Source organism: Copadichromis virginalis, linkage group LG22 (assembly GCF_057382275.1).
Source record: "Copadichromis virginalis isolate Kocher_CV1m ecotype Utaka linkage group LG22, C_Virginalis_male_GT1.1, whole genome shotgun sequence".
Lineage (NCBI taxonomy): Eukaryota > Metazoa > Chordata > Actinopteri > Cichliformes > Cichlidae > Copadichromis > Copadichromis virginalis.
The window spans coordinates 7,571,946-7,599,069 of record NC_140638.1 but is presented as its reverse complement, the minus strand read 5'-3'; the positions used below and the strand labels follow the sequence as shown (position 1 = coordinate 7,599,069).

Genomic DNA, 27,124 nt, shown 5'->3' with positions numbered 1-27,124 from the left:
GTGTACGGTTAAAGCCTTTTGAATGAGACTAGAAAATCGCTGCAATGCAATTCAAGTACATAACATTACATCACACCCCTCCAATTTGGCGATCCTTCCCCCTGCCTGCATTGCTGCCTGCTGTTTAAACTCCACCACCGCCCCACCATCCACCTGTTGGTTCTACAGGAATCGTTTCCCAGTTTCATCACGTTGCCTGAAAAAAAAAAATTTCCAAACTGGAATATTTTGTCCTTGTAAATACTTGCTAGCAGTAGCACTTAGGTGAAAGCAGGTCTTTGTTTCTGGACTGTTTGTCTTCCTGGAAACACGTCTCTGTGTATGACCACTGAAAATACACAGGAAAATTATAGAAGTGGTAGGAAGGTTCCCAGTGGAGGACAAATGGGGGTTTTTCATGCAGCAACTAGACTGAGTTATAAAAAATGTAAACAAATCGAGCTTGTTTATTACTCATGTGATTCTCTGCTGTTCTGCTGCTGTTTAGGAGACCTCGAACCAGAGTCCTGATGCTACTGAAAGAAATGCAAAATCAGCATGTCTGTGTTTTTATTTGCATCATTTAGATCCAAAGTTTATGCACTTGTTTAAACATTAAGCCAGTTAAGGGACCAGCATGAAATCAATGTGGGTAGTTTTTAAGATATTGCACTATTGTTATAGATGAACTCTGAATAATCTTTGTGGATAAATGTTTTGGAGATGGAAGCGTTGCCGACGTCTCAACAGATGCAGGCTGAAGTGTCTCTGCGGTTCTGCAGAAATGCCACTTCTTGTCTGATCTTGTCCGGGGAAGCGAGCTGTTGTCGGCTCAGATATCTGCTAATTTATTCAGTCCTGAGAGCAGGCCTGTCACACCGCTTGCAGAGGTGGTAACGAGGGACACGCTGAAGTTGGCGTGTTGGAGGCATGCCAAAACAATTACAAGTTTGTCGCATTATCGCTTCTTCCACGTTCTTCCTCTTCTTGATAGAGGGACGTAAAAGCACAGCTACCATGCGGAAAAGTGGCAGAACCTTTGTTTTTCTCAGGGAGGGAATTATTTTAAAATCCCTGCTTGCTTTTGTTTGCACTCCCCCAACATGTTTCTCTTCTCTGTTTGACAGTCTTTTATGACAGCCATCCTTTGTGATTTCTCCTGTGACTGACGCTCGCTCCTATCTCAGTATCTCACTCTTCTTTCATTTCCGTCCTCATCATCTCCAACGTGCCGTGCTTTGGCTATATTTAACATTATTTCCTTAAACGTGTGCTGCTTAACCGTCATTACATAAAAAGGGAAAGGTTAAGTTAGAATAAAGTGTTGAAGTGGTCTTGAATAACAATTCTCCAGATTTTCTGAAAGTTTATCAAAGTATTTCTTTGTACATTGGCTACTTTTTCACTCATTTTCAGTCCAATCCTTGTACTTGACTGTTTTTAGAGGAATGTTTTATGATTCTTAAGCTTCCTTAAAACTAATCGATGAATCATTCAAATACAAAAAAGGCCCAAAACTCAACAAAAAGAAAAATATGTTATAATTTCCTTAGTTGAATCTATATAAAATGCCAAAAAAAACAGTCTGACAGGCATAAAATAGTATTTTTGGACCAATGAGGTGCTGTTGGCTGAAAAGTAGGCATATCTCAGCAGGGTGTGCAGTGTGTCCTTAAGAAATTTGAGGAAACTAGACAAGTGGTGTAAAAAAGAAGAAGTAGCAGGTCTAAAAAACGACACAGCATCTGAGTGATATATCTCACTATTCAGTTAATATGATGTTCGGGGAGGTTAGCTGTTAGGAAGCCATTCTTAAGGAAAGGGAAGGAACAGAGAGAAAAGGCTGAGGTGTGCCAAACTGCACAAGAGCTGGGCTGAAAAATTTGCCTCATATACTGTATTTCCATTCATGTATTCACATTTTGATTCATCTCTGTACCATCTTTCCCATTTTTCTTAGCAAGATATAAAGAAATGAAGAGTGGTTTAAGTTTTCTGCACTGTGCTGTAGAAGTTAGGAGGTTTATTTCTACCTCAAGTTCCGATCTTGATTAGCGCAAAGCAACGGCTAGTTTCCCAATCTGACCGCCTTACTGCGAAACACATTTGTGTCATTACTCCAATACAGCTGTATATTCCCAGTTAGCACTCTGCTGCTCTCTGTCTCTATTCTCACTATCGTACTTTGTGAAATCCGTATCGATTGACCTCATCCCATCTTTTTTCCCTTCTCTCTCAGTGATGTTAGTAAGTGATTGCTCTATTGATCAAATCTTCTCTCTCCTCTCAGTCTACAGAGGGCTTTTAGGCTACGTAATGTGTCCATTAGTCGCCGCTGCGAAATTGCAGCTTGATTTTTCTGCCAACTTCAATTTAAATATTTCAGAATAAAGGCAAAAGTTAAGCTCTTTTTGTTAAGAGATTAGATTTAAATTAGATCAATAAGACATAAAATCATCTTTGCAAAAATAAAATGCACCAATGGCTCGCGCATCAAGACCTCGGACTGTATTGAAAAGCCTGATGGCGATTCTGTGACAGTTAAATCTGCACTGCTTTCAATGGCCAGCAGGGGGCGACTACTTGTGTTGCAAAAAGTGTGATTCTTTAAGGTTTTTTTTATCCCCTTTCTACCCGTTTATGACCTCAGTTGCTAATCAGGAGTATTCTTTATTAAAGCCTAATGGTTTAAATTAGTGTCAAACAGACTCTTATGTGTGCAGTGTCTCTCAGTCAGAGTCCCCGTTTTTGTTTGTCACATCAGAAAGAGACAGAAAGAGCACAAACCGCATGTGACGTGTTACAATGGCCACATTTAGCACTTGTTACTGCTGACTGTAAAACACACTGTAATTCTTTTTTTAGCAAAGTTTAGCACCAAGTTTTCTATGTTCACAGATAGCACGAAGAGATGTTGTGAGCAGTCTGCAAAAGTTGAAGCGTCATTGAGTAACATCCTGTACCCCAAATAAACCTCAATGTGTTGTTGTGAGCGACAGATAAAGAGCTTAAAGTGTGGATGGGTGTGCGAAGGGATAAGTGTGGCTTGCAGTATTAATGTTGTGTTTTTGCAGATTTTGTGCTCTGCAGGTTATGCATGGCTGTTCAGTTATAGGTGTGGATGGTATGTGGGGGAATTGCTCAGACTCAAACATATGGCCCAGCATTTTGGGACATTAATTCTCAGTGGGATCAACAGCACCAGCAACCCATTTAATCAGTTTGAGCTTCTTAACACCGCCTTGAGCGTTATTATTTTCCAATTAGGGCCTCAAAACTTTTCTGACTTTGTCATTTGACTCATTTGTTTGAACGTCCCTCCTCCGTCTGTTCCTCTCAGGTTCGCCGTCATCGCCTCGGGCTGTGCCAGCTGTCCCCGGCTGGTTTGTCGCAGAGAAGGCTGCGGCGCGGAGTTTTGCTACCACTGCAAACAGGCCTGGCACCCCAACCAGACCTGCGACTCGGCCCGCCAGCAGAGGGCGCAATCTCTGCACACCCACAGCAACCACTCGCCCAGCTACACGCAGGAGCAAGGACCCGGTGAGTACCTGAAGCCTCACAAACCAGTGTCAATCACAGACACAACACAGAGTCAAAGAGGGACTAACCCTCGCCGTGCAGATGTCTGCGCGCTTTGTGCAGGCAGATAAAATCTTCTCACCAGCGTTTCCATCCTGAAAATACTTTCACACCTCTGAGAACTTTCTGTCTCTGTCTGTCTCTGTCACATCTCTTCTCAGTCTGTCAAAGCGCTGAGTCAAACTCGTCTCGCGTCAGTCGTACCAGGCTCTCAGTGTTCCCACCGCTGGAGGAAGTGTTCAGCGTTCAATCAAGCATGAGGCACTATTTATATCACAGTTTCTTCACTTGATAGTTTCAAGACTGCGGTGCTGTGCATCCTGTCAGCCTGCATTTGAAACAACACCAAAACATTTCTCAGTCTAAACTTTATTAGATCAAAGTTTTGGAATAATTTCTCTTTTAAGACTCAGAAACGGTTCAGCTGTAAGTTGAAGTAAGTTTTTTATCTTTAGGTTTTTTTATATTGTAGCCCAGTGAAACTACAGTGTTGCCTAATACTAACATTATATAAAAAGACACACCTGTTTCCCTAGAGGTTTAACTACGCAATTATTCATTAATTCAAGGAAAAGTCTCAGTTTTTCTACATGATAAAACAAAATAGCTGTAGCAAAGAAATCCTAAGAAGTTAAAATATACCGGCAGTTCATTTAATTCATAATTACTGTGAATAAAAACAGAACATGTCTCTTTTTTATATTTAAATAACTAAATATTGTAGCAATAGTGTTCTCCATTTCTTTTCCAGTTGTCACATTTCCTAAAACCGTCCAGTGGGACGATCTGTAGCCTTTGGCGAGCTTTTCGAAGCCCTTAGGACGTATGTTTGAAATGTGTACCTATGCCACAGGTGCAGCGTAACTCCTCTGCTGAACCGAATGTTCAGAGCAGCTTTTTCAGCCACATTTAGCTTGTTAAAGCATTGAAAGAATGGATGTTACTTGCGTATTTGGTCCTAAAAGGGAACTAGAAATGCTGAATGCTAGCTCATTTCCCAGTTTTCTATTTTTAGACTCACTTCTGCTGTTCTGTTTTACATGGAATAAAGAAATATTCCAACGAACATGCTAATTGGTCAATTTGAAGTTTCGGTGCTAAGCTAATTCCCGTTGCTGCTGCTGGTTCATATTTAACTGGTTTTCCCTCCTCTCATCCAGCTCTTAGCAAGAAAACTGTATATTTTGTCCCCTAACATACTTGTTGTAGTGATAATAGATACAATCATGAAAATCTCTACAGACAAACAACAGCCTTCGTGTGCAAACATTCTTACTTGCATGCGCGCCTTTAATCCTGTTTTGATTAAACATTTATTAGGGAAATCTCTCCAGCTGCCCTCATCTCTCTCTCTTTAATTCGCCACTTCCAGTTTCGCCTCTCTGTGCCAACGCTTCAGAAGGACGGACAACAATCCAAGCACCCGAAACTGACTCATAAAAAAAACTCCAGGCTTCTCCCTCTGTGTCAGCCTGTCTGTCTGTCTGCTGATACCTGCTGCTTAGTCAACGGGATTCAGACAAACACAGAGAGGAGGAGAAAAAGAAGATATGATAAGGAGGGAAATATATAGAGATAAGATGAAGAGAGAGGAGGGGAAGAAAGAGAGGACGAAAGCGAGATACCAGAAGGAGTGAGCAGCAGAGTGATGTCAGCAGAATACAGAGCGCAGCAATAACAACTACTCCTACACGCACACATCAACCACATCTGCCAGAGTCACTTCAAGTTAAAATGCCAAAATGCCCTTTAAAGAGCAGAGAGCGTTCCCTGCAACCAGAATTCAAACTCACAGCGAATTGACTCAAAATGCATTAGAGGACAAAGTGCTGCAGCGAGCCTAATGATCCATTACTCTAATGAGGTTTGAGCTTATTACCCTCAGGAAAAGACCCAAAGAGAGCACTTTTGGAGTTTTTCTGTTATTTAAGTTCTAATTCGATTTTTCTTTTTCATCAAGAAAAAGAAAGTTGAAAGATGTGAGAAACTAATGTGGAAAAGTGAGACTTGTTTAGACTGGTTTGGAAACTCCAGGGTTATGTATTAGTTTGGACAGGCAGAAATGAAGCAGACACCCACACAGGCTTCCTAGTTTGGCCTTATGATGAAATGAAGCCAGAATATTAAAGCCAAGCTCGAGTACCGTTTGTGATTTCCTGCTATTGTGTGGGTGCTTCTGTCCTACTGCTCTGGCTTTCTTTGATGATGGTCAGTAATCCCAGTGAGACTTATTTGCTTGGAGATGAAACAGGTCTGTGTTTTCCACCTCACATTTGCGTGTTACGTTCAGTTTGTCCCGTTTGCTGTTTTCCTCCCAGGGTGTTTTCCACAACAACACACCAGCTCCACTTCCTGTTAAAAACTGCACCTGACATTGTGTTAAAACGATTTACTGGAATTTTTGTTTTAATACAGACACTACCCACACCGTGGGTGTAGTGTCATTTCCTCCAGAGACAATAATAAGTAAAAACAAAGATCAAGAGTTTCACATCATTATTGGCGAAACATATATTGTGTTTTATTGTTTTAATCCTTCTATGCCTGTAATAGCTTCAAAAGACTGGCGACTGGAGGACACTTTGATACGCAGGATGGGTGTCCATCCAACTTATTTCTTAGCAGTTTAGTGGGATATGGACGGGGCTTACACAAAGAGACAGAGAACTGCTAACACTTGCATCCACACCTGTGGTGCCACAGTTTCTTCCCTTAAAGGTTAACTGATGGTTGAAGCGTTAGAAAAGGCTGAAATGCTTAGAAGCTCATCTTCTAATAAAAAAATTTCCTCTCGCAATAGACTGAATAAAAACACATTCTCACACTAAACAAAACGTCCCTGCACCTCTTAAGCTCATATTTCATCTCTTTGTCTCCAGCTGATGACATCAAGCCATGCCCCCGCTGTGGCGCCTACATCATCAAGATGAACGACGGGAGCTGCAATCACATGACCTGTGCCGTCTGCGGCTGCGAGTTCTGCTGGCTCTGCATGAAGGAGATCTCCGATCTGCACTACCTCAGGTACTCACACGTCCTGTTCGACTTTACACACCTGCGTCTGATCCTTCAAATGTAGATACCTAACTCTGTGCATTCTCTTCCCTCTTTCCCTCCATCAGTCCATCTGGCTGCACCTTCTGGGGCAAGAAGCCGTGGAGCAGGAAGAAGAAGATTTTGTGGCAGTTGGGAACTCTGATCGGCGCTCCGGTTGGCATCACTCTCATCGCAGGCATCGCTGTTCCCGCCATGGTCATCGGCATCCCAGTTTACGTCGGCCGTAAGGTGAGAAACCTGCAGAAATATGAATGAGGTCACTTTTCTTTAGATTTTTACTTTTTTGTGCTCGTTCAGCTTCACTGTGAAGAAGGTTTTTACACAGTGTATTTAACCTGAATTAATATATATATTTATATCAGCAGTGGCAGTCTTACAGAACCTGATTTTCAAGTATCAATGATTTTAAATAAACATTAAATGTCCCAGAATCCAGAATAAAAAGGCAACATGAAGAACATAGTGAGTCATTTCAAGGGCTGATGACAGCTGGGACAGATGAGTTTCTAAGTCTGTTTGTTTTGCACGTTGGCAGCCAGACAGACGCAACTTGAACTCCTCAGACAGGGAGAGGCTAGGATCAGCCAGGACTAAGTGCTAACCTTACACAGCCCAGGAGGGTTCAGGCACGTGTGGCTGGCATTTTTCACTGTTCAGACACATGGTTAATTAGTTATCTGAGAAAATAATTACAGAGTATTTAACGTGTATTCTAATTTTAGATACTTTTTTAAAAGTTACAAAATAAAATTAATTTCCTGTTTATGTCTCACTCAGTTTTGAAGTATTTCATAGACGAGTCGATAAAAGGAAATAGAAGCTCTCTAAATGGAAACTTCAACATGTTGTGAAACTGTTTATAATCTAAAGCTGCACTTTGTCTACAAAGTGGATTTTTAAGTGTCTTTCACGCCAAGCGGCACCTTTTTTTTTTTTTTTAATCTGTAAGGTCTCGCCACTTGACGTTTATCAACCATCCGCACAGCTAAAGAAACCAGAAGCACAAACCACACAGATGTGGCGACACACTTAAACAGTTAGCAGCACTTCTGCAGTCACTCTTTCACAATCCTGCTTCAGTGACGATCTGGAATGTACAGCGTTGCAGAACCAAAATCTTTTCTAAGTTTCAGCGCGGCGTCAGAAGTTTTCTAGAAATGACGAAAAGCACTTTCAGATCCCATCAGAATCACCAGATACTTTCCATTCACACTGACCTCCACACAGACCTCGGTCCTGCCCCCGTCTGATAGATGTAGTTAAACTTAGGCTGCTGTGTGAAAGCGTCATACGATGTAAAACAGAAACACTGTGAATTTCATTTCCTTCTGCTTCCTATTTAGTTCAAAGCTTTCCCTCTTATGTAGAAAAACTCTGTTTCTTTTGTTTTTTCTTTCTATTCTAAGTAAAAACCTCATTCATTCTATATAAAAAAAAAAGAAAACAGCTTTTTTAAAGCCTCTAAAGTCTCCTTTTGTTCCTGTAAATCACAGCTGTGTCATGTTTTTTCACAGATGGCTATACTTTTCTATTGTCAGAGGAAAAAATTGTATTTAGTAAGAGACAACAGCCCCTCATTTAGAGTGAAGTAAACTGACAGTGGGCGTTTGTCAGGAGATTTGTGGTGCATTAACATACTACAGCGCTCTCTTGTGGATAACAATGAAACTGCAAACTTATGAAAGCCTGTTTGAGAGCTACGCAGCGGCTCACCCACTCTGTTTCTTTCCCTCGTGTTGAAATTTCTCCAGGCGTGCCATCTCAGGTAGTTAATAACCTTCCAGGAAGTCTTTGTTCCTCTACGACAAGTCGCGACACAGATTCAGTTCTTGAGAAGGAAACTTTGAAGTTTCAGAGTAATATATTACCTCTGTGGTAATTTGGGGCAAATCCCTGCAGGGAAAACTTGCTTTAATGTCACTCAATGAGGCCTAGCGAAATGGGCTCATAGTTGTTTTTCTGTGTTTGTGTTAGCAAGCAGCTGCAGATTGAAGTGTTTGTCCCACAAGAAGAACATGGCAGCAACACAAGAATTACACGTCTGATATTTCATATACTTTGAATTTGCCTAAAATACAAAAGAGCCATGTCCTCGGTTACACCACCGACACTGAAAAAGCACGTAGATGTAGAAACATAAATCTGGGGGATTCTCGGGAAATTTGACTCGTAGCCGAGTTCCTGTGTGAGTTAGGAGGAACTAAAGATATCAAGTGAAAGGCAAAGATCGCCTTTTTTCAACATAATTTTGAAATAAGAGCTGCTTGTTTTGTATCCCAGTCAAGCAATGGCAACATAGACAATAAAGCTCTTCTATGAGCTAAAAATCAATTACAAATCTATTGAAACATAAAGAAAATAAGTAGGAAACAACAGAAACAGTGATAAATGAGCAGCACACATCCCAAAACATATTCACTGTTATTATAGTTGATCATAAAACCTGTAAATATGAAGTGCCTTGAGGCGACTTATGTTGTGATTTGGTGCTATATAAGAAAAAAATTGAATTGAATTGAAATTTAATTAAATAATCACAGTGAATTCGATAATTTCTGTGTTTACGTTCTTGTCATTTCGATTCACCAAAACGCCAGATATCCATTAACCACCACCTCCTCCTTTGTCATGAAGCGTTTGTGTTAAACAGCGTGCGTCCCTCTCCTCTCCCACAGATCCACGCCCACTACGAGCTGAAGAAGACGTCTCGTCACCGAAGGAATCTGGCCATCACGGGGGGCGTGGCCCTGTCAATCATCACCGCTCCTGTCATCGCAGCCGTCAGCGTGGGTAAGAAACCCGACGGGGCCGTCAGATATTATGTGTCACGATCGTTTGAAGATGATGGCCAAGAAAAAAAAAAAAAGGAAAGAGGACAGTTTGTCTAGACACATCACTGGTGATAGCCTCAAACAAGGAAAGAGCTTTGATGCGAAATGAAAAGTACTGCATGTTTCTGGATAATGAAAGGTGTTATTTCACCTTCTCTTTTTCTTTCTTTATTCTTGCATAAGTCATAATTCAAGCAACAAAACCACAACAAGCAAGAGCTGTTTTGAAGAAACCAGCATAATCTGTGTCTTGCTGCAGTTTATACAGTTGATTCTTTGTGCCTCATCGTATGTGAAAGCAAAATAACAGCCAAGAAAAAGACACAATAAATCACATTTTTTTTGTTTTTTATTTCTGTGAAATTTTATACGTCGAGTGATATTAAAATTAGACAAACGGGTGTTAGACGTGTGTTTGCTTGGCTTTGCCCCTCTCACAGGCATCGGTGTGCCCATCATGTTGGCCTACGTGTACGGAGTCGTGCCCATCTCTCTGTGCAGAGGAGGTGGTTGTGGTGTGAGCAGAGGAAAAGGGCGTGGTGTGCGGATCGACTTTGATGAGGACGATGGGCCAATCACAGGTGGGTACGCTGAGCTGGTAACATTTTCAGCAAAGTGGATGTAGCTGCTGGCGTCTTTAAACTAAAGCTAATGTTTCCTGTACAATCACGCAGTGGCGGACGCCTGGCGAGCCCTCAAGTCTCCGAGCCTCGGTGAGAGCAGTCTGGAAGGGGCGGTCAGTGGTCTTAGCACCACCTCTCCCAGCGAGGGGCTCTCCGTAGCCCCAGGGACTCTGGGCGACACGCCACACTTTAACACCCTGGCCAGTGGCGCTCTGGGGACTCGCACAAGCAAGTACAGCAGGTGAGGATAAGGGATGAAGTAACTAAAGCTCAAGAGTTCAAGAGTACAAGGCTTGTTTTGGTACCAATGGATGTAATTTTTTATATTTATGCTGTGCAAATGCTGGTTGATGTTTAATGCTAATGTGGGCATTTTAATGCTTCAGGCTGGAGGTTCAAGCAGGGGAACTTGCCAAAGAATCAGCCCAGAGAGAGACGGGCAGCCTGGGAGCCGGGAGCGACTGTGCCAGCACCCGAGGAATGGCCGGATCCATCATCTCCTCCTACACTCTACCTGACAGGTAGGAGAGGAAACTTCTCTTCTCTCTCCTTCTGCTGCTCCAGCAGATGTGGGATTTGATGTGGTTGAGATAACAGCATTAAAACTAATCTGTGGACTTGGCAGTTTTACACCATGATATCATGCTGCCGTCTTCTAAAGCTGTGTCGATCTTTCTCTAGATTATATAGAGCTTTACTTTAACAGGCACTAACATGAAATGAATCATGACATCTTATCGCTTCAGAAAGGTCTGCAGCTGCTCTTAAAGAGAGTCAACGGTGTTCCTTTTGTTTCTAATCTTTCTCTTTAACAACCCATGCATGCAGGTTCTGTGAAATTGAGCTTTGCATTTATGTGCGGGCGTTTTTGTGTAGCTGGTGATGTAACCTGATGGATTTTGCCTCTAAAACATGGAAAATTACAGCAAGTTATTTGCAAAATTGTCTTTCATCTTAAGGCAGAAAAGAATAAAACTTTTTTTAACCTCATTGTTATTGAGCAACACTTTTCTTTCCTAGTGCATACCCTACTTTATCATCTGTTTCAATCATATTTTGATTTAATTTACCAGGTGAGATGTATTCATAAATTTTTTTTTACCAAGCTCATAAATCAACTGATAGGCGCAGCTAATTTCTCACATTTTTAAGAAACTGATTAGATGCCCCCTGCTGGCTGTTTAAAGAACTTCAGGTTCACCATACATCCATAAAGGGGCTTCATTTTTCAGAGGCTACTTCCATCTTATTTACAATCTACAGGTGAACCCTACCACTAGCTTCCTATTTGAGCTGAATCTGTGCAGTAGATGTTGTCTTATCTGATATTTCTTCTTTCACACCAACTGACGTGTTTTAAATCATGTGACTCTGCAGGGAGTGCACCAACCTGGAGATCCAGGTGGACATTGAGACCAAACCCAGCCATCTCTGCCTGACCAGCGAAGAGGACTTAACCCCGCATCCGGGCTGTGCTGCCATGGCGACCGCCTCAGGAGGGGAGGAGCCTCAGGACTGCAGCTCCAGAAGGGGCGGGGCGTTGTCTGGCTCGGCACTGGGGCTGTCACCGGGAACGTCAATCAGGGAGGGGCTCAGAGACGTCACCCTGGCTCAGCCGGAGAGCATCCGCAGCGACCTGGAGATGTCAGACACTCAGTCAGACGACATCGCAGAGCTGACGTCGGACGACTGTGACTCTCCTCACCCGAAAAGCTGTCACCCGGCGGCCGGCCAGCAGCCCCAGCCCCCCTCGTGCCGAGCTGTGAACCCCTCCGCCGAAGGCCTTCACTGTCCTGCAGACAGCAACGTCATCCTCTACGTCTGAGAGAAAAGCAGCTCTCAGGATTGCACAGAAACAACCCCGAACATTTACATTTAAACTTGTAACAGCTTTTTTTTTCCTCGTGTCATCTCTCGTTTGCTGCTTTTGCGACTCACAGACACCGTCTTAAACACAGACAGCATCTGTTTACGTTGGTCTGTCTTCTCTTTCTACCTGCCAATCTACTCTCTGAGCAAATTGTCAGGGTTCTACCTCTGAGATTTATAAGATGATGATTTATGTTTACTCCTTGGTGCAAAATGCCTTGGCTACTTAAGCAAAAAAAAGAAAAAAAAAAGAGAGAGAGCAAGAAAAAAAAACACAAGAGGTACAAATTTTCCACGAGAACTGAAATTATGAAATACGGTGAAACGTCACCAAGAGAGATGGTGATTGCTGGGAAAGCAGAGGATGCTTGCCGAGGATGCTTGCCGAGGATGAGGAGGGTGTTTTTAAAAACGTGTGAATGAATGTGGACTTTGTACTCAGTTATTGTGGCTTTATTTTGACATTTTTCCTCTATTTATATTCGGACGACCTTGAAATTGTATTATTTGCAGTGTGCATGAGTCTGCATGAGCCATTCCTTGTGTGGACGGTCGTAAAAGGGCAGCAAGTTTCTGTAACACTTGTGAAAGTTAAAGTTTACTTTGGAGGATGAAGCTGCACTTGAATCTCGCTTTCACTGCACAGAGGAGGAGGAGGAGGGGAATGGACATAGAGATTTTTAAAAAAGGGTCACTGTTACAGAAGTAAACGACAGAGTTCTGACAATGACATGACAGATCCTGGAAGGACTGTGAAAAGCACGGGCAGAAAAAAAGACAACCCAGAGTGAAGGTTTGTCTGCTTTCCACACATCAGCACTAAAGCATTGAGCATTTCATGAATAAAGCTCTGTGAAGCTTTTTTTTTTTTTTTTATGTATCGGAAAAATGGAAAAACCAAAAAGTCCTGCTGGTTTCATTTTTTTTCAGTTACATTTATTTATAAGCTACATTAATGCAGAAAGCGATACAGTTGCCTCCAGGCTGCCTATTCAAAGATAAGTTGTCTCTAAGGTTACACATGCTAATGCAGCGACGCAAATCCAGCTAACAGTCTGCTAGCAGCTAGCTAACAGCAGAACGCTACAGTGTCAAAGCTAGCACAAAATAATATGAACTTTTTTTTTACCTAAAAATGATTAAATAACTTTATTAATCGGTAAGACTTCACCTTCACTTCAGACACTTGAAAAGGCGTTCTCCTGTCGTTGTCAGAACTCTGTCGGGTCTGAGGTATGTCACATGACCAAGTTAGTGTTTTACAATTGGCTGTCTGCCTGCCTTATCGACACTCGCTGACCAACACAACAGCCCACACCCGTTTGGGAGGTTTTGGTTTCTGACGTGTTAACTGGCTGTCTGGCCCACTTGAACGTTGTGTGTTGTGCGTCTGTGTGAATGAACTCCCGATGAATGTATATGTGTGTCCCACTTTTATTTTATTTTATTTCTTTGAACGAGCACTTGTGCACTTTATCTGAATTATTGTATTTATCTTCTTTTTTGCTATTCATGATCTGTTGCGATAAAGTGAGTTTACTTCAGTCTGTGGTACAACCAAAATAAATCACCTACCAGAGGGCCTTTTATGTTGGATGTAACTAAAGAAGAGTTTGGCTCCAAAACATAAAAAAATCTATTCATTGTCTTATTTGTCATTCAGTATTTTTAACTTCAATGACATTTAAGGTGTTTTTAATCAATTTTGTGATGAAAATACTGTAGTTTTTTAGTTTCTTTTTTTTAATATTCTGTAATTTATGTTGTTCTAATCATTCATACAAGTCATTGTGACTTTTGGAGCCAAACACTTTAAATACTGATGCCGATAAGCTTTTCTTAATCATAGCTTGACTTGTTTCTTAGCTTTGTATCACCTCTGTGCTTCTGTTTTCTTAAAAAAGAAAAAAAAGAAAAAAAAAGGTTTCCCCACCAGGTTTTTCCTTGAACCTGTGAGGAATCAACCCGGGAGCCTTTTCATCTCAGAGTAGCTTTATGGATTTAGCTGCTTATGTGATTTGGCAGTGCTTTGTTTGGTCTACACTTATCACTAGTTTCTGCCTGCCTGCCTGTAAGAAACCACATGAATGTACCACGGATGGAAACCCCAACTTCCTGAAAGAGTCTGAATGAGTGTTAAAGGATGGATATAGGTGGTCCTGATCTTATTTGAAAAGGTTAGCATTTATAGATAGCAATATTTAAGTGTTATTATACTGTTTGTGTATTTCCTGTCACTGTTAAAAGCCCCGAAATTGTGTGGGGATCGACACGCAGGACTGTGAAAGACAACTTGTGGACCTTTGGGGACAAAATAAATAAACACAAACTGATGTTGCACCAATGCAGCGACTTGTTGTTGATCTGTTATGAATTAGAATCAATTAGAGCAAATTAACTTATTTTAAAAATGTGTCAGACGTGAAATCACTAAAGACGTTTTGTGGCAAGATTTACATATCAGACATAGTAAAATATAATCTGATCCTCAGCAGGTCTTAAAATCAATAAATACAACTTCAAACAAGCACCACATGACATAATATACCCTGTCATTATTTACTTTATACATTAATAAGCTCATGTTTGCTACTACCATGGGACTAAGATAAGCACCCAGGTGCTGCTATTCAAATGCACTTGACTCTCTAATTTTGTCTCTGATATACTTGTATCTAATCCTGTCCATTCTGATCAAGCCAACTATAATTTCACCATCTTCAGCTCTGGCTCGAGCTCCCCATCCTGCCTTTATATTGTCCAAATCGTACATCGAGGATGTCAAATATAAGGCCCGGGGGCCAGACTCGGCCCGGCAAAGACTCCAATCTGACCCACTGGACGGCTTTGAAAAATGTAAAGGAGGGCATAGATTTCAGCCTTTATTTGAAGTTTTACAGCTTTTCCTGTTTATAAGGAGACGTAACCCATGGCCATTCCTACTACACTAAAGTAATTAAGTAACAGATCATTATCGGCTATAAAAAGTTCTGTTTTTCCACAATGAGTCCAAAGTTTCAAAAACAAGGAAATCTTCTGTGAATTACCAGAAACTATAATTATAATTAAAGTGCAATCTGGGCAATGAGCCCCCATAACTATTTCTGTCATTTTATGCATTTATTTTTTACAATTTAAGCCTTAAGAGCTGTGCTGACACATTTCTTTCATTTACCACATTTCTTTATTATGTAGAAAAACTAAAAAATACTGTTATCCAGCATCTACTCATTCTCCCTGCATCTCCTGTTATATCTGTCTTCCTCTCATTCACAGACACGTATGCTGTCTTGCTTCTAATGGCTTTCACTCTTCTTCTTCTCTCCAGAGCATGCCTCCACCTCTCCAGGCTTTCTTCTACCTGCTCCCTACTCTCAGTCCACGGAGCCTCCTGCCTGATCTCATCTGTCAGCCTGTCCCTCACCACTGCAAACCAAAATCTCACCCCCACCTTGAACTCATCTGTTACTCTTACCGCTTATCTGACCACTGTCTCACTGTCCTCATTCACATCCTGCACCAGCCTCGCATACTTCTCTGCCACTCCTTACTTCCTCATGCAGCTTCATTCTCTCTTGTAACCCTATCATATGCTTTATCTACAGCCACAGAAAAACAGTGCAACTCCTCATAATCTTCTCTATAGTTCTCTTAAAAGCAACATTGCATTAGGATTATTATATCTTATTATACTTTAATATTACACATTATCAAAATCATCGAATTTTTTCTGAAAATCGCTAAACTTTGGTGCTGCTTCAACACAGCTTTGTTAAATTGCTAAATAAAATGTAACTGTACTTTTGAGGCCACACCAGCAGATGGCGGTGGTGCAAAAGAAGGGCAGATGTGTTTCCACCCCAGTCGGTCACTTTACGGCAGTGTTTTTGTTCAGCAGCCGTAAAGCGGGGCGTGCAGAATCGGAGGAAGGTTAAAACGCCTTGAAGAAAACACGGTAAATACAAACATTTAACGGGAAATAGCGACACGTAAACAGGCTGTGGACGTGTTTGCTACACCGCAGATTTTAAATGAAGTTTGAAAATTGCGTCAGTGAGCAAATACTGTGAAATAAATGCGGTCCGTGATTAGCATGGGTGGCTGTCATTGAAGGGTGATTTCAGCAGCGGGTTATATTATCGTAATGTAACGGATTCATTTCAACAGCCATAACTACTTCATACATTTGTTAACTTTAATTACAGATACGAATATTTTCGTCTTTATGTGTTTTTCCTGTAATGTTTACGACGGGCTGTCTACGGTTAGCTGTTAGCAGACAGTTTGGCGTTTACTAAGAGTCCAGATTTTTTCCATGGCTCTGTGGAGATGTGAGGATGATTAGTCTGCTTGTAGTGTAGGCAGTGAGTCTGAGCATTTATATTTTTAAGGTGGGCAGGGTGGAGTGGGTGAAGACGAGTGTCGGGGGTTGATTTGTGATAGAAAGAGTGAAGAGGAAAGTTTGCAAGATGTAGTGAGACCTGCTGTGACTGGACGATGGTTGGTTAATCAAAAAGACAGGTGGTCGAGTTGAAGATTAGAAATGAGTATATCAGAGGGACAGATCAGTTCGAGCAGTTTGGAGACAAAGTTAGAGAAGCAAGGCTGAGATGGTTTGGGCATGTGCAGAGAAGAGAGAGGGGATATGCTGTCTGAAGACGGAGCTCGAATGTAGTAAAAGGAGGACATGTAGAGGGCTTGTATGAGAGAGAGACAGATGATCCAACAGCTGAAAGATAATGAAACACTAAAAGTTAAATAGCCAGCTTTTTATTTTGTTGTTGATATAGAAATAAAATACTTAAATTACTGTCCTCCTTTAAACTGGGTAGTGCTGTCATAGTAGCAGATTTTTAAAGATAACTGTGGCCAAAAGAATCAAACATACAAAATTTTGGGATTTAAATTTTTTGTTTTTTAATTTCTCCTTTAATTTATTCATTTTTCTGTATATATATATTTTTTTAATAGTTTGGCTGAGAGAAGTTGAAGAGAAGGGGGATGATGTCCAAAAGTATATAAAAAAGACTTTACAGGAGCTTGTTATTTACTATAGTTTATTCTTACATTTGAAATGTAATTGTAAGTTTCATCACTAATACCACTAAATCACAACCCCCTGATTTGGGCAGAATTTAGGTTGATTTAGTTGAACTCGTTTTTTATTGTATCACTTTGAGTTTTTGCTTTTTTTTGCTTGCTATATTTAAAAACTCATGAGTGCTTAGTTTTTATTAAAATCCTTACTTCTGCCTTTATAGATATAAAATACCGTAGATCCAAATACCTGTATTCAGTGATTACAGTTACTGATATGTCTAGAGTTCAGTTAGACCAGCTTACAAATTCCAGTTTTAATTTGTTAAGTTTCATTTTAAATTAAAAGCATAAAATTTGCCCTGTCCTGCCTCACTTTAATCTCTCTCGGTCCTGTGCCTCTCCTCGTTCAGCATCATGCCGTTCGTGGATCTGCAGTCGCGGCTCGGTATCAACTTGGACCGCTGGCTGCTGCTGCAGAGCGGAGAGCAGCCCAACAAGCGGGCGGCACGCTGCCACGCCTTCGAGAAGGAGTGGATCGAATGTTCTCATGGCATCGGGCAGACCCGTGCCAAGAAGGAGTGCCAGCTGGAGTTTGAGGACTTCTATGAGTGCATGCACAGGCAGAAGACGGTAATCTGACTCCTCATACTCGACTGCTTCTGTGCAAATTGCACTGGTTTAATTAACGGCTGCTGCATTATCAGAAATAACGATTAGATACTAAAGTAATCTAATTATAGAGGATAGTTGTAATAAGCTAGAACCGTAAGTTATATCTAGTTCCATTAAGAGGATGAATCTTCTCTCAAACTGTTAAAAATTAACACATCACCCGAATCTCACCTCCTCCACACCACACTTGGCATGACAGCCCATGTGTTGTTGGACAGAGCACTTTCACTACAGTTTACAGTGGGGCAAAAAAGTATTTAGTCAGCCACCGATTGTGCAAGTTCCCCCACTTAAAATGATGACAGAGGTCAGTAATTTGCACCAGAGGTACACTTCAACTGTGAGAGACAGAATGTGAAAAAAAAAATCCATGAATCCACATGGTAGGATTTGTAAAGAATTTATTCGTAAATCAGGGTGGAAAATAAGTATTTGGTCAATAACAAAAATACAACTCAATACTTTGTAACATAACCTTTGTTGGCAATAACAGAGGTCAAACGTTTACTATAGGTCTTTACCAGGTTTGCACACACAGTAGCTGGTATTTTGGCCCATTCCTCCATGCAGATCTTCTCGAGAGCAGTGATGTTTTGGGGCTGTCGCTGAGCAACACGGACTTTCAACTCCCGCCACAGATTTTCTATGGGGTTGAGGTCTGGAGACTGGCTAGGCCACTCCAGGACTTTCAAATGCTTCTTACGGAGCCACTCCTTTGTTGCCCGGGCGGTGTGTTTTGGATCATTGTCATGTTGGAAGACCCAGCCGCGTTTCATCTTCAAAGTTCTCACTGATGGAAGGAGGTTTTGGCTCAAAATCTCACGATACATGGCCCCATTCATTCTGTCCTTAACACGGATCAGTCGTCCTGTCCCCTTGGCAGAAAAACAGCCCCATAGCATGATGTTTCCACCCCCATGCTTCACAGTAGGTATGGTGTTCTTGGGATGCAACTCAGTATTCTTCTTCCTCCAAACACGACGAGTTGAGTTTATACCAAAAAGTTCTACTTTGGTTTCATCTGACCACATGGCATTCTCCCAATCCTCTGCTGTATCATCCATGTGCTCTCTGGCAAACTTCAGACGGGCCTGGACATGCACTGGCTTCAGCAGCGGAACACGTCTGGCACTGCGGGATTTGATTCCCTGCCGTTGTAGTGTGTTACTGACGGTGACCTTTGTTACTTTGGTCCCAGCTCTCTGCAGGTCATTCACCAGGTCCCCCCGTGTGGTTCTGGGATCTTTGCTCACCGTTCTCATGATCATTTTGACCCCACGGGATGAGATCTTGCGTGGAGCCCCAGATCGTGGGAGATTATCAGTGGTCTTGTATGTCTTCCATTTTCTGATGATTGCTCCCACAGTTGATTTTTTCACACCAAGCTGCTTGCCTATTGTAGATTCACTCTTCCCAGTCTGGTGCAGGTCTACAATACTTTTCCTGGTGTCCTTCGAAAGCTCTTTGGTCTTGGCCATGGCGGAGTTTGGAGGCTGACTGTTTGAGGCTGTGGACAGGTGTCTTTTATACAGATGATGAGTTCAAACAGGTGCCATTCATACAGGTAACGAGTGGGGGACAGAAAAGCTTCTTACAGAAGACGTTACAGGTCTGTGAGAGCCAGAGATTTTCCTTGTTTGAGGTGACCAAATACTTATTTTCCACCCTGATTTACGAATAAATTCTTCACAAATCCTACCATGTGAATTCATGGATTTTTTTTTTCACATTCTGTCTCTCACAGTTGAAGTGTACCTCTGGTGCAAATTACTGACCTCTGTCATCATTTTAAGTGGGGGAACTTGCACAATCGGTGGCTGACTAAATACTTTTTTGCCCCACTGTATCTTTATATTGGGGGGGAAAAAAATCAATGTGCTGTTAGTCAATTATGCTTGCAGTGACGTGGCCATCTGCTTTCTCATTATTTGTCCTCATTTTGACTCCTTTTGGAATATTAATATAAATCTCTGCGTAGGAGCAAAGACAGGAGATTGTCATTCATGCTTTCATTTCATCAAGACTGGACTGCTGTAATTCACTGTTTACATGTTTAAATAAAAACTCCCTGCAGCGTCTGCAGATTGTTCAAAATGCTTCAGCAAGACTTCTGACCGAAACATCGAAGTACTCACATGTGACACCGTTTTTAATACAGCTGCATTGGCTCCCCATCGAATTCAGGGTCCACTTCAAGATTCTGGTACTGACTTATAGAGCTCTTCATGGTCAAGCACCTTCCTACATCATTGAACTTCTACAGACTTATGTTCCTAGCAGGTCTCTTAGGTCATGTGACCAGGGTCTACTTATCATTCACCATACAAAGTGGAGAGTGAAGGGAGACAGAGCTTTTGCCACTGTGGCTCCCAGGCTGTGGAGCTCTCTCCCACTGAGCATAAGATCTGTGGACTCAGTAGCTTCTTTCAAAAAAACAACTAAAAACACATCTTTTTAGAATTGCATTTTGTTAACTGTTGTCTGTTTTGTTTTATACTTTGTTATCCTTGTGTGAAGCACTTTGTGATCTTTTATCTAGAAAGGTGCTATGTAAATAAAGTTCTACTTACTTACTTAATTCAACAAACCAGCCTATTTTGCCTGAGTATTTGACATGTTGGCATCTCTGTTAACCTTTGTGGCATTAAATGACTTGATTGTCATGCAGAGTTTGAATAATAAGAAAACTATTTAAAAAGTGAAAGAAAAACTAGCGTCCATTTCAAATCTGCAAAGTAATGTAGTTGAACTGAAGTCAGCCTATCTGACAGAGTGGAGGAGTCAGCAGAGGACAGACTGACAGCTCTGGGTGGAAGTGCAGCGGCAGCACAAAGTTCAGACTCTCGCTCTTTGCTTGTTAGCCGTGTGTCATCATTTGAAAACATGATGGAGCGGGATGAAGTGCTGATTCAAGATGCATGTCCGCTTCGGCCTCAAGGTTTCACGTCAGATTTGCTTCCACTGAGGACATGTTTTAAAGATTAACTGTGCGGCATCTTCATGCCAAATTTTAACATCAGCATTCATTAAAACAGGCCGTTTGAGATGTTAGAACATCACTCAGAGGAATCCCTGCATCTCTGCTGAGTGCATGTGGACAGGAAGATGCTGCTTTTACAGAACCGTGGTTGGGACTGTAGAGCCAATGGAGCTAAAGCTTGTGGTGTTTAACAGTGACGCATGTTGCAAGGAGTAAAAGATGGTGGCAGAAGAACAAATTTTTTTTACTTTGAACTGAAAGGTGATGCAGAACACCCTTTATTTTGAATTCCTGTTATATATCTCTCTCTTCTCCCCATCTTCCCTGCAGCACGAAAGGCTGTATGCCATCCGTCAGCAGCGCGACAAGCTGATTAAGGAGGGGAAATACACGCCGCCGAGCCACCACACAGGCAAGGCTGAACAGACTCCATGAAGGAACATCCAGCTGTCCGCAGTTCTGTTCTTGTGTATAGCCAATCAGATATCTCTTATTTCCTGTTCACCTGTACAAGTTTGCAAATAAATGTTATCACCCACTGTCGTCACCTTCTCATTTCATGTTATCTTCCTTATAGTATTCTGAAATTTACACTATATATAAGGGTATTTGAGGAGATGGATTCATCTTATTTCTCATCTTAATTCATTTGCAGTTTTAAATTTATTGGTTCTATTTACAGGCTCACAAAAAATGTACAAACTCAGTACTTTGTAATAAGAAAAAAACAGTCCAGTAAACTGACATTGTTGTGCATTTTCTTGATTTTAGCAAGATATTCAAATACAAACAAAACAACAGCAAACAAAAAAGACTAGAATTTGAGGTACTAAGTATTTCTATTTTACACTAATAGACAGAGCATCTATTATTACTATATGGAATATCTCCTTTGCAAAACTCACACAAGCAAAGTGTCTATTAAAAACACATTGCGAGCTGGTTAAGATTAATGAAACAACACTAAATACTCCTAAAACATTTGAATGCAGCACAGTTTTTATTATTGTAAAAGTTACATAGCACATGCAGTTCTGTGTTTGCGGTTTGGCTACGTAGAGGAGGTATATGATCTCTTCAATGACTTCTGGGTCTGCTCCCAGTTGAGCTTCCTCAAAAACCTCCAGGAAGCTGTCAGACTTAATGGTTTGAAATGTGCACGTATAACAGCTGGTCTACCCTTCATCTTTTGTTATTGTAATTTTCCAAAGTGCTCTGTGTGTTTAGCCCTTAAACCCTAATGTTGAGCTGAATATTGGTTAAATCAGAATTTAATGTTTGCATTAAAAGTCAGGCCTGTGAGTGATGCAGTGAGTAAACCAACAGTTGTTGAATTTAATATCCTCACCACAGCTGCTTTATTGACTTCTATGAAATGATTTACTGCCCTTCCAGTTGTTGTAGTCAGCAGTCTGCTCTGCGGTGTCTTAATATAAGTGCAAGTTAAAGTGAAGTCTATTTTCTTAACCCACTGACCTAATTTTAGTAAAGTGTACTGTGGATCAGTGAGTGAGTGCTCCCGAGGGACAGCTCAACCACCCTGATGAGAGATAGATCTGAATGGATGCTCCCTGACATCCTTGAGTCAATAAGCAGCCTTTAAATCAGGCTGATGGGGTTAGGAGGCTTCATGAGCCACCACAAGATGGAGCAGGAGCACAGATAAAACACTCAGGTTCCTCAGATTTTACACCCAGGCACTTCTTCTTCAACCCACTCGAGTTTCATGGCTGCATTTATGGTAATTCTTTGTTTATTCGTCCTCTGGTTCTTTTATACATGCAGACTCCACCGTGAGATTTAATTATATGCATCCCTGTAGCCACCAGTGAGGACACAGAGGTCAGATCCTCTGCAAAATTAATGGTGGGGGGTTCATGGTTCATGACATGGAGATGAGTTTATCCTATATTTGTATGTTTTTTCACACACTGATTCTCAGATTTGTATACCAAAGCTGAGTGAGTTTAGTTTACCAGTGATCTGCCTATATTCCTGACATCAGGTCTTGTTTTTAAGGTCATTTGAAGGTCAAACATGGTAGATTTTTTTTTGCAACAGAAAGAAATGTGACTCGTCACAATGATTGCTTGATACCTTCTGTATCCCTCTATCTTTTTGTTTCAGCTAAGTCCCCAGAGTGTTAAAGTCTCACCAACCTCCTCTGAGGTTTTGACTGTTTGTCCTCACGTGTGGGTGAATGTTTTTCCATGAGGACTGAGTCACACACTCTGAAAGCAGCTGGTCCCACTGTTTTCCAGTTCAAATCCAGATTGGCTTTATTAAACTGGAAATTAAAGATAATCCCGCCTGCGCTGCAAAAGATTTCCAGAAATGATTTATGCTTCCCATTATCACAACATTCCAGCTGTGAACAACGTTTTACACAATGTAACGATGATCAGTTCAGCATTGGTCAATAATTAACTGCAAGTGAAAGAATCTTGAGATCAGTGAACTTTACACTTTGTGTAGCTGGTGGTTCATGCGCTGTTTGGTGAAACTGGCAGCAGTGCAGATAATCCAGCTGTGCTTCTCCTTCTGTGACCGGGCTGATCAGCTGTGACGGAGGGAGGGTGAAAACTGGGATTATCCTGCAGCAGTGGCTGGACAACCCAACCTGCCATACATCCAGGTGGTACCGATTTAAACCAACGTCTTATCAGCCTGAGCGCCAAATACATTGATACCTTAAAAAACATCATTTTTACTCACTGCACTGAACATTACCACTACAGGTTGGTCAGTACGCTCCTTAATGAAACCCGCATATATCACCCCACTTCAGACTTTAGCTTTTATCATCACATGCAACCTGACGGTCAGTTTAGTGAAAAGAGAAGATTGAAACAGATCCCAGACCAGAGCGGTAAAAAGTTCCACAGAGCAATTTAAAAAGAGAAGCAGTGTTTAACATGATCGAGAGCTGCATGAGAAGATGATCTTGAAAGGGAGGATGGTGACATTTAAATCAGGTGAAGACTAATTTGTTTTAGAGGCCTTTTCCTGGAGCCTTTTTGTGTTTTTCTGGAGGCAAACTGGAGCATGATAGTGATTGGCAACCCCAAATCAGTGAGCTAAAAGACATGAAAATGCCACATGGGGCCAAAGTGATAACTGCATGAATCTGTGTTGATCTTCTGTGGTTTCATATTAGAGATACCTTCATATAATCCTTTTTTTTCCCTTTTATTTAATTAAATTATATATGTTTAGATACAGAGCGGTGAAGTCCGGTCTGTTCCAGGAGTCCAGTTTTCTCCAAATGAGTAATGCGGGACTCCAGCGTCAGCTCAGACTGTGAAGGATCTCCTCCCAGAAGACTGGGAGCGGCACCCCAAACTCTCCCAATGCTTTCCACTGCGCTCCCTTCCTCCAGCTGTAATCAATTGCTTTTTAAGATACTCCCTGCCTTCCTCCAGCTGTTTGGAGAAGGGAGAGGAGGGGTGGCGATGGTAGTATGGAGGGATTATAAAATCCCAGATTAATACGATCGCATGTGGCGTAAAAGCGCGGACCAGATCAAGCGCTGCTTCTTTTACATAATCCCGAAATATGTGAATGGAGCAAATGCACCACTGTGAACGCCTGTGGTTTCCCTATTCTCTAAGAGATTTAAGAGAAAGTGTGTGTGTGTGTGTGTGTGTGTGTGTGTGTGTGTGTGTGTGTGTGTGTGTGTGTGTGTGTGTGTGTGTGTGTGTGCGCGCGCGCGCGTCTCGGTCCAGGTTTGGCGGTGCTGCTGAGCCACAGATGACGCAGGAGTACACCCGAAATCTCAATTTCCGCGACACTTACACACTCAGTAGTCATGGGTTAAGTATCGTAGCCGTGAAAACTGCCTATTTAACAGAAAAGAGAGGTTGTGTGTGTGTGAAAGCGGACCGGGAGAGGAGGGCTGGTGGGGGGTTGCTGAAGGCGAGAGGAGCAGAGAGAGAGAGAAGCAGAGACTGAGAGAGGGGGGAAAGGAGGAGGAATAGGACAGCCATTACCATTCAGGATCACGTTGCCCGCTGTTCTCTCCAGCCTCATCCCACCGGCTGCGTGTCGGTTCGGTTTTGGAGCAAAAAACCTTGAATACAAAGCCAGAAAACATCCAAGCTTCCATCCACCCATCTACCCCCAGGAGGAGAGGGAGCAGCGGCGGCAGCATCCCCGGCCTCCCTCGCGCTGTGCTCGGATTCCAGGACCGCTGCTGCCCCGGGGAAGGTAAGCGCTCCGGAGCTCATGCAGGCAGGCAGCTCTTGTCTGTGCTTCACACTCTCGTGCGCGTTCAAACCATCGTGATCATGTGTTTTCACGAGCTGTCAGGCCCGCTGCTGTTATGGAGTGTTTACAGGGACAAAACACTGATGCTTATTAGCTCAAAACGGATCGCTGTTACTCACTTTAAAAGAAATTTACAGACATGTTCAATAAGAACTGCAGACCAATCATAACTTGTGCACAGGTTATAATATATGGATGGAGTTGTTGTTTTTTTCCCCCAGACTCAACGTGTTGCTCATTAGCTCTGCGTTTATTGGCGTGATTTCCAGGAGATGCACTGCAAGTTTTAGTAATCTCATACATCCGCCCTGTTTCTAAGCACACTGCTCATGATTTGTGTGCTGAAGGGCTGGGCTGGAAATAACCAGCGGACATTCACACTGAGAGAGATATAGAGGGGGTTTCTGGGTCGTGAGAAGGCTGCCGTGGCTGTTTCTCCTAATGAGACACTCAGCAGCAGCAGTATGGAAGCAGCATTTAGTCAACAGTGCCAACCACAAATGGATAAATGTAATTAGTTGGTGTTATCCATCCAAGCAGTGGCCGTGTGTTGGACAAAGAGCTCCCTGCTTTCCAGCCTTTCAGTGCGCGCACACAGCGTTTGGGCTCCATGTCTGATGTCCATTCATGCAAACACATTCCCTCCTCACAATCAAAGGGAAAGACAGACAGAGAGAGAGCGAGGCAAGCGTGCAACGCTGGTGACACGAAACACCAGCTGCAGCTATATCTCTGTTATATGTGCACCAACACGCCCCGTGAGAGGCTGCCATTATTGATCCGTGCATCCCTGCAGCCAATTATATCCAGAGACACCCCATCATCACCAGCAGCACCTCCATCTCTACCTGCTGCATGAATCCCAGTGGGCTCCATAACTGCAGGCTGTCTATCTGTCTGGAAAATACTGGATATAATGTGCAAGGTGCAGCCAGAGGGAGGGAAAAACAGGATTCAAGCAGGAGTCCCCTCCTGCCGTTCAGCACCAGATGGTCAAATATACATCTCCCTCTAGCCTTATGCTGGACATTCAGCTTTCAGACTACTACACTCCTAACACTCTCAAACCTTCATTTCCATTTAAATGGTCGTTTTAAATTGGTTTCTTCCATTTTTTCCTCTGCACTGCCACGACACACCTCCTTACTACTGCACGTTACAGTGCAGGAAAGCACCAACATGTCTGTGAGGATGGGGATAGAAGACAGGACTGTTATAGTGGGAGACGTGGTTGTTATTTAATTTGCAATGAATTGTGGAATGTCTGGTTTATTTCAATCAGATCATCCAATTTAGACTAACAGCAGTGGAAGCTGTTGTTGCTTACTGTCATAAACAAGTGAAAAGTGGACATTATAGGCGCCTAGAGCTCAAGGTGACACCTCCAGGTTTCCTGTTTTTGTACGTCCAGCAGTTGAAAGCCAAGAGATGCTCAATTTATAATGAAATAAAATAAAAACAAAAGACTAATTAATCCATGCTGGAATATATAAATATATCTAAACTGCTCATTTTGATAAACTAAAAAACTAAAACAATAAAAGCAGCAAAATCTGAACATCTGAGACACTGGGAGCCAGCGGATGTTTGGATTTTTACTCATCTCTCCTTTTTTTTTTCTTTTTTTTTTATACCAAACATGTAGTTTCCACCGTGCCTCATTTGCTTCATTACAGGTTATGGCTTTGGTGTGGACACAAGTCACTTTTTGGCTGATTATAACCTATCTTCTTTATTTTAAAAAGCCTGATGGTGAGGAAAAATGAAGACTTTCCAAGCATATAGTATGATCCTTGCCTCATTTCAGAGCTTTAAATCCTTCCTCTTCAAGTGGTTCTGGCTGTTATCAGGCTAGGATTACCCCCATTTGAGAACCAGTGGGCATGTTATCATTCATTTGGAGTGTGGTGTCCACCTGATGAATGAACTTCATTCACATTTTAGCTTTACTTTAGTCTCCGTCAGCTTCCGAGGGTAAACATCCAGCATTTTATCAACTATATTTTCCATCCTGTTCACTAGCTTGTTGCCAGTGTGATATTTTTATCCTGGGACTTGTTTGGGAACAAAGTGACTTATCCATTTAGTCATTCAGCATTGTTTTCATGGTGCTGAAATCGTCCCTCTGCTCTTTGTGAAATTCACGACTGGCACCTCCACCCTTCTGTCTGTCTGCCTGTCTGTCTGGCCAAGACTCTCTGTGTTGATTTTCTTCTCCCTGCAGCTTT

The 27,124-nt window shown here is 42.0% G+C and overlaps 2 protein-coding genes across 2 annotated transcripts in view; both read left to right on the top strand.

Annotated features, from left to right (window-relative positions):
• The window catches only part of rnf19b (ring finger protein 19B), a 43,071-nt gene extending 28,789 nt beyond the window's left edge, over positions 1-14,282 (top strand). The window contains exons 3-10 of the mRNA XM_085446822.1: positions 3,320-3,519; positions 6,438-6,582; positions 6,681-6,843; positions 9,291-9,405; positions 9,887-10,027; positions 10,121-10,310; positions 10,456-10,590; positions 11,447-14,282. Of these exons, the coding sequence (XP_085302948.1) occupies positions 3,320-3,519; positions 6,438-6,582; positions 6,681-6,843; positions 9,291-9,405; positions 9,887-10,027; positions 10,121-10,310; positions 10,456-10,590; positions 11,447-11,894 (1,537 nt within the window). The 3' untranslated portion in view covers positions 11,895-14,282. The remainder of the gene's footprint in view (positions 1-3,319; positions 3,520-6,437; positions 6,583-6,680; positions 6,844-9,290; positions 9,406-9,886; positions 10,028-10,120; positions 10,311-10,455; positions 10,591-11,446) is intronic.
• Positions 14,283-15,808: 1,526 nt separating this feature from the next.
• Positions 15,809-21,173, top strand: ndufs5 (NADH:ubiquinone oxidoreductase subunit S5). Its single transcript, XM_085446438.1, has 3 exons — positions 15,809-15,893; positions 17,389-17,608; positions 20,961-21,173. Exons 2-3 carry the CDS (start codon positions 17,393-17,395, stop codon positions 21,063-21,065), a joined length of 321 nt encoding a protein of 106 aa, XP_085302564.1. The 5' UTR covers positions 15,809-15,893; positions 17,389-17,392; the 3' UTR covers positions 21,066-21,173.
• The last annotated feature ends 5,951 nt before the right edge of the window (positions 21,174-27,124 follow it).

Coding starts and splice junctions, on each gene's coding strand:
- ndufs5 (XM_085446438.1), top strand. CDS start 17,393: ATGCCGTTCGTGGATCTGCAGTCGCGGCTCGGTATCAACTTGGACCGC. Junction 17,609..20,960: donor GCATGCACAGGCAGAAGACG/GTAATCTGACTC, acceptor TCTTCCCTGCAG/CACGAAAGGCTGTATGCCAT.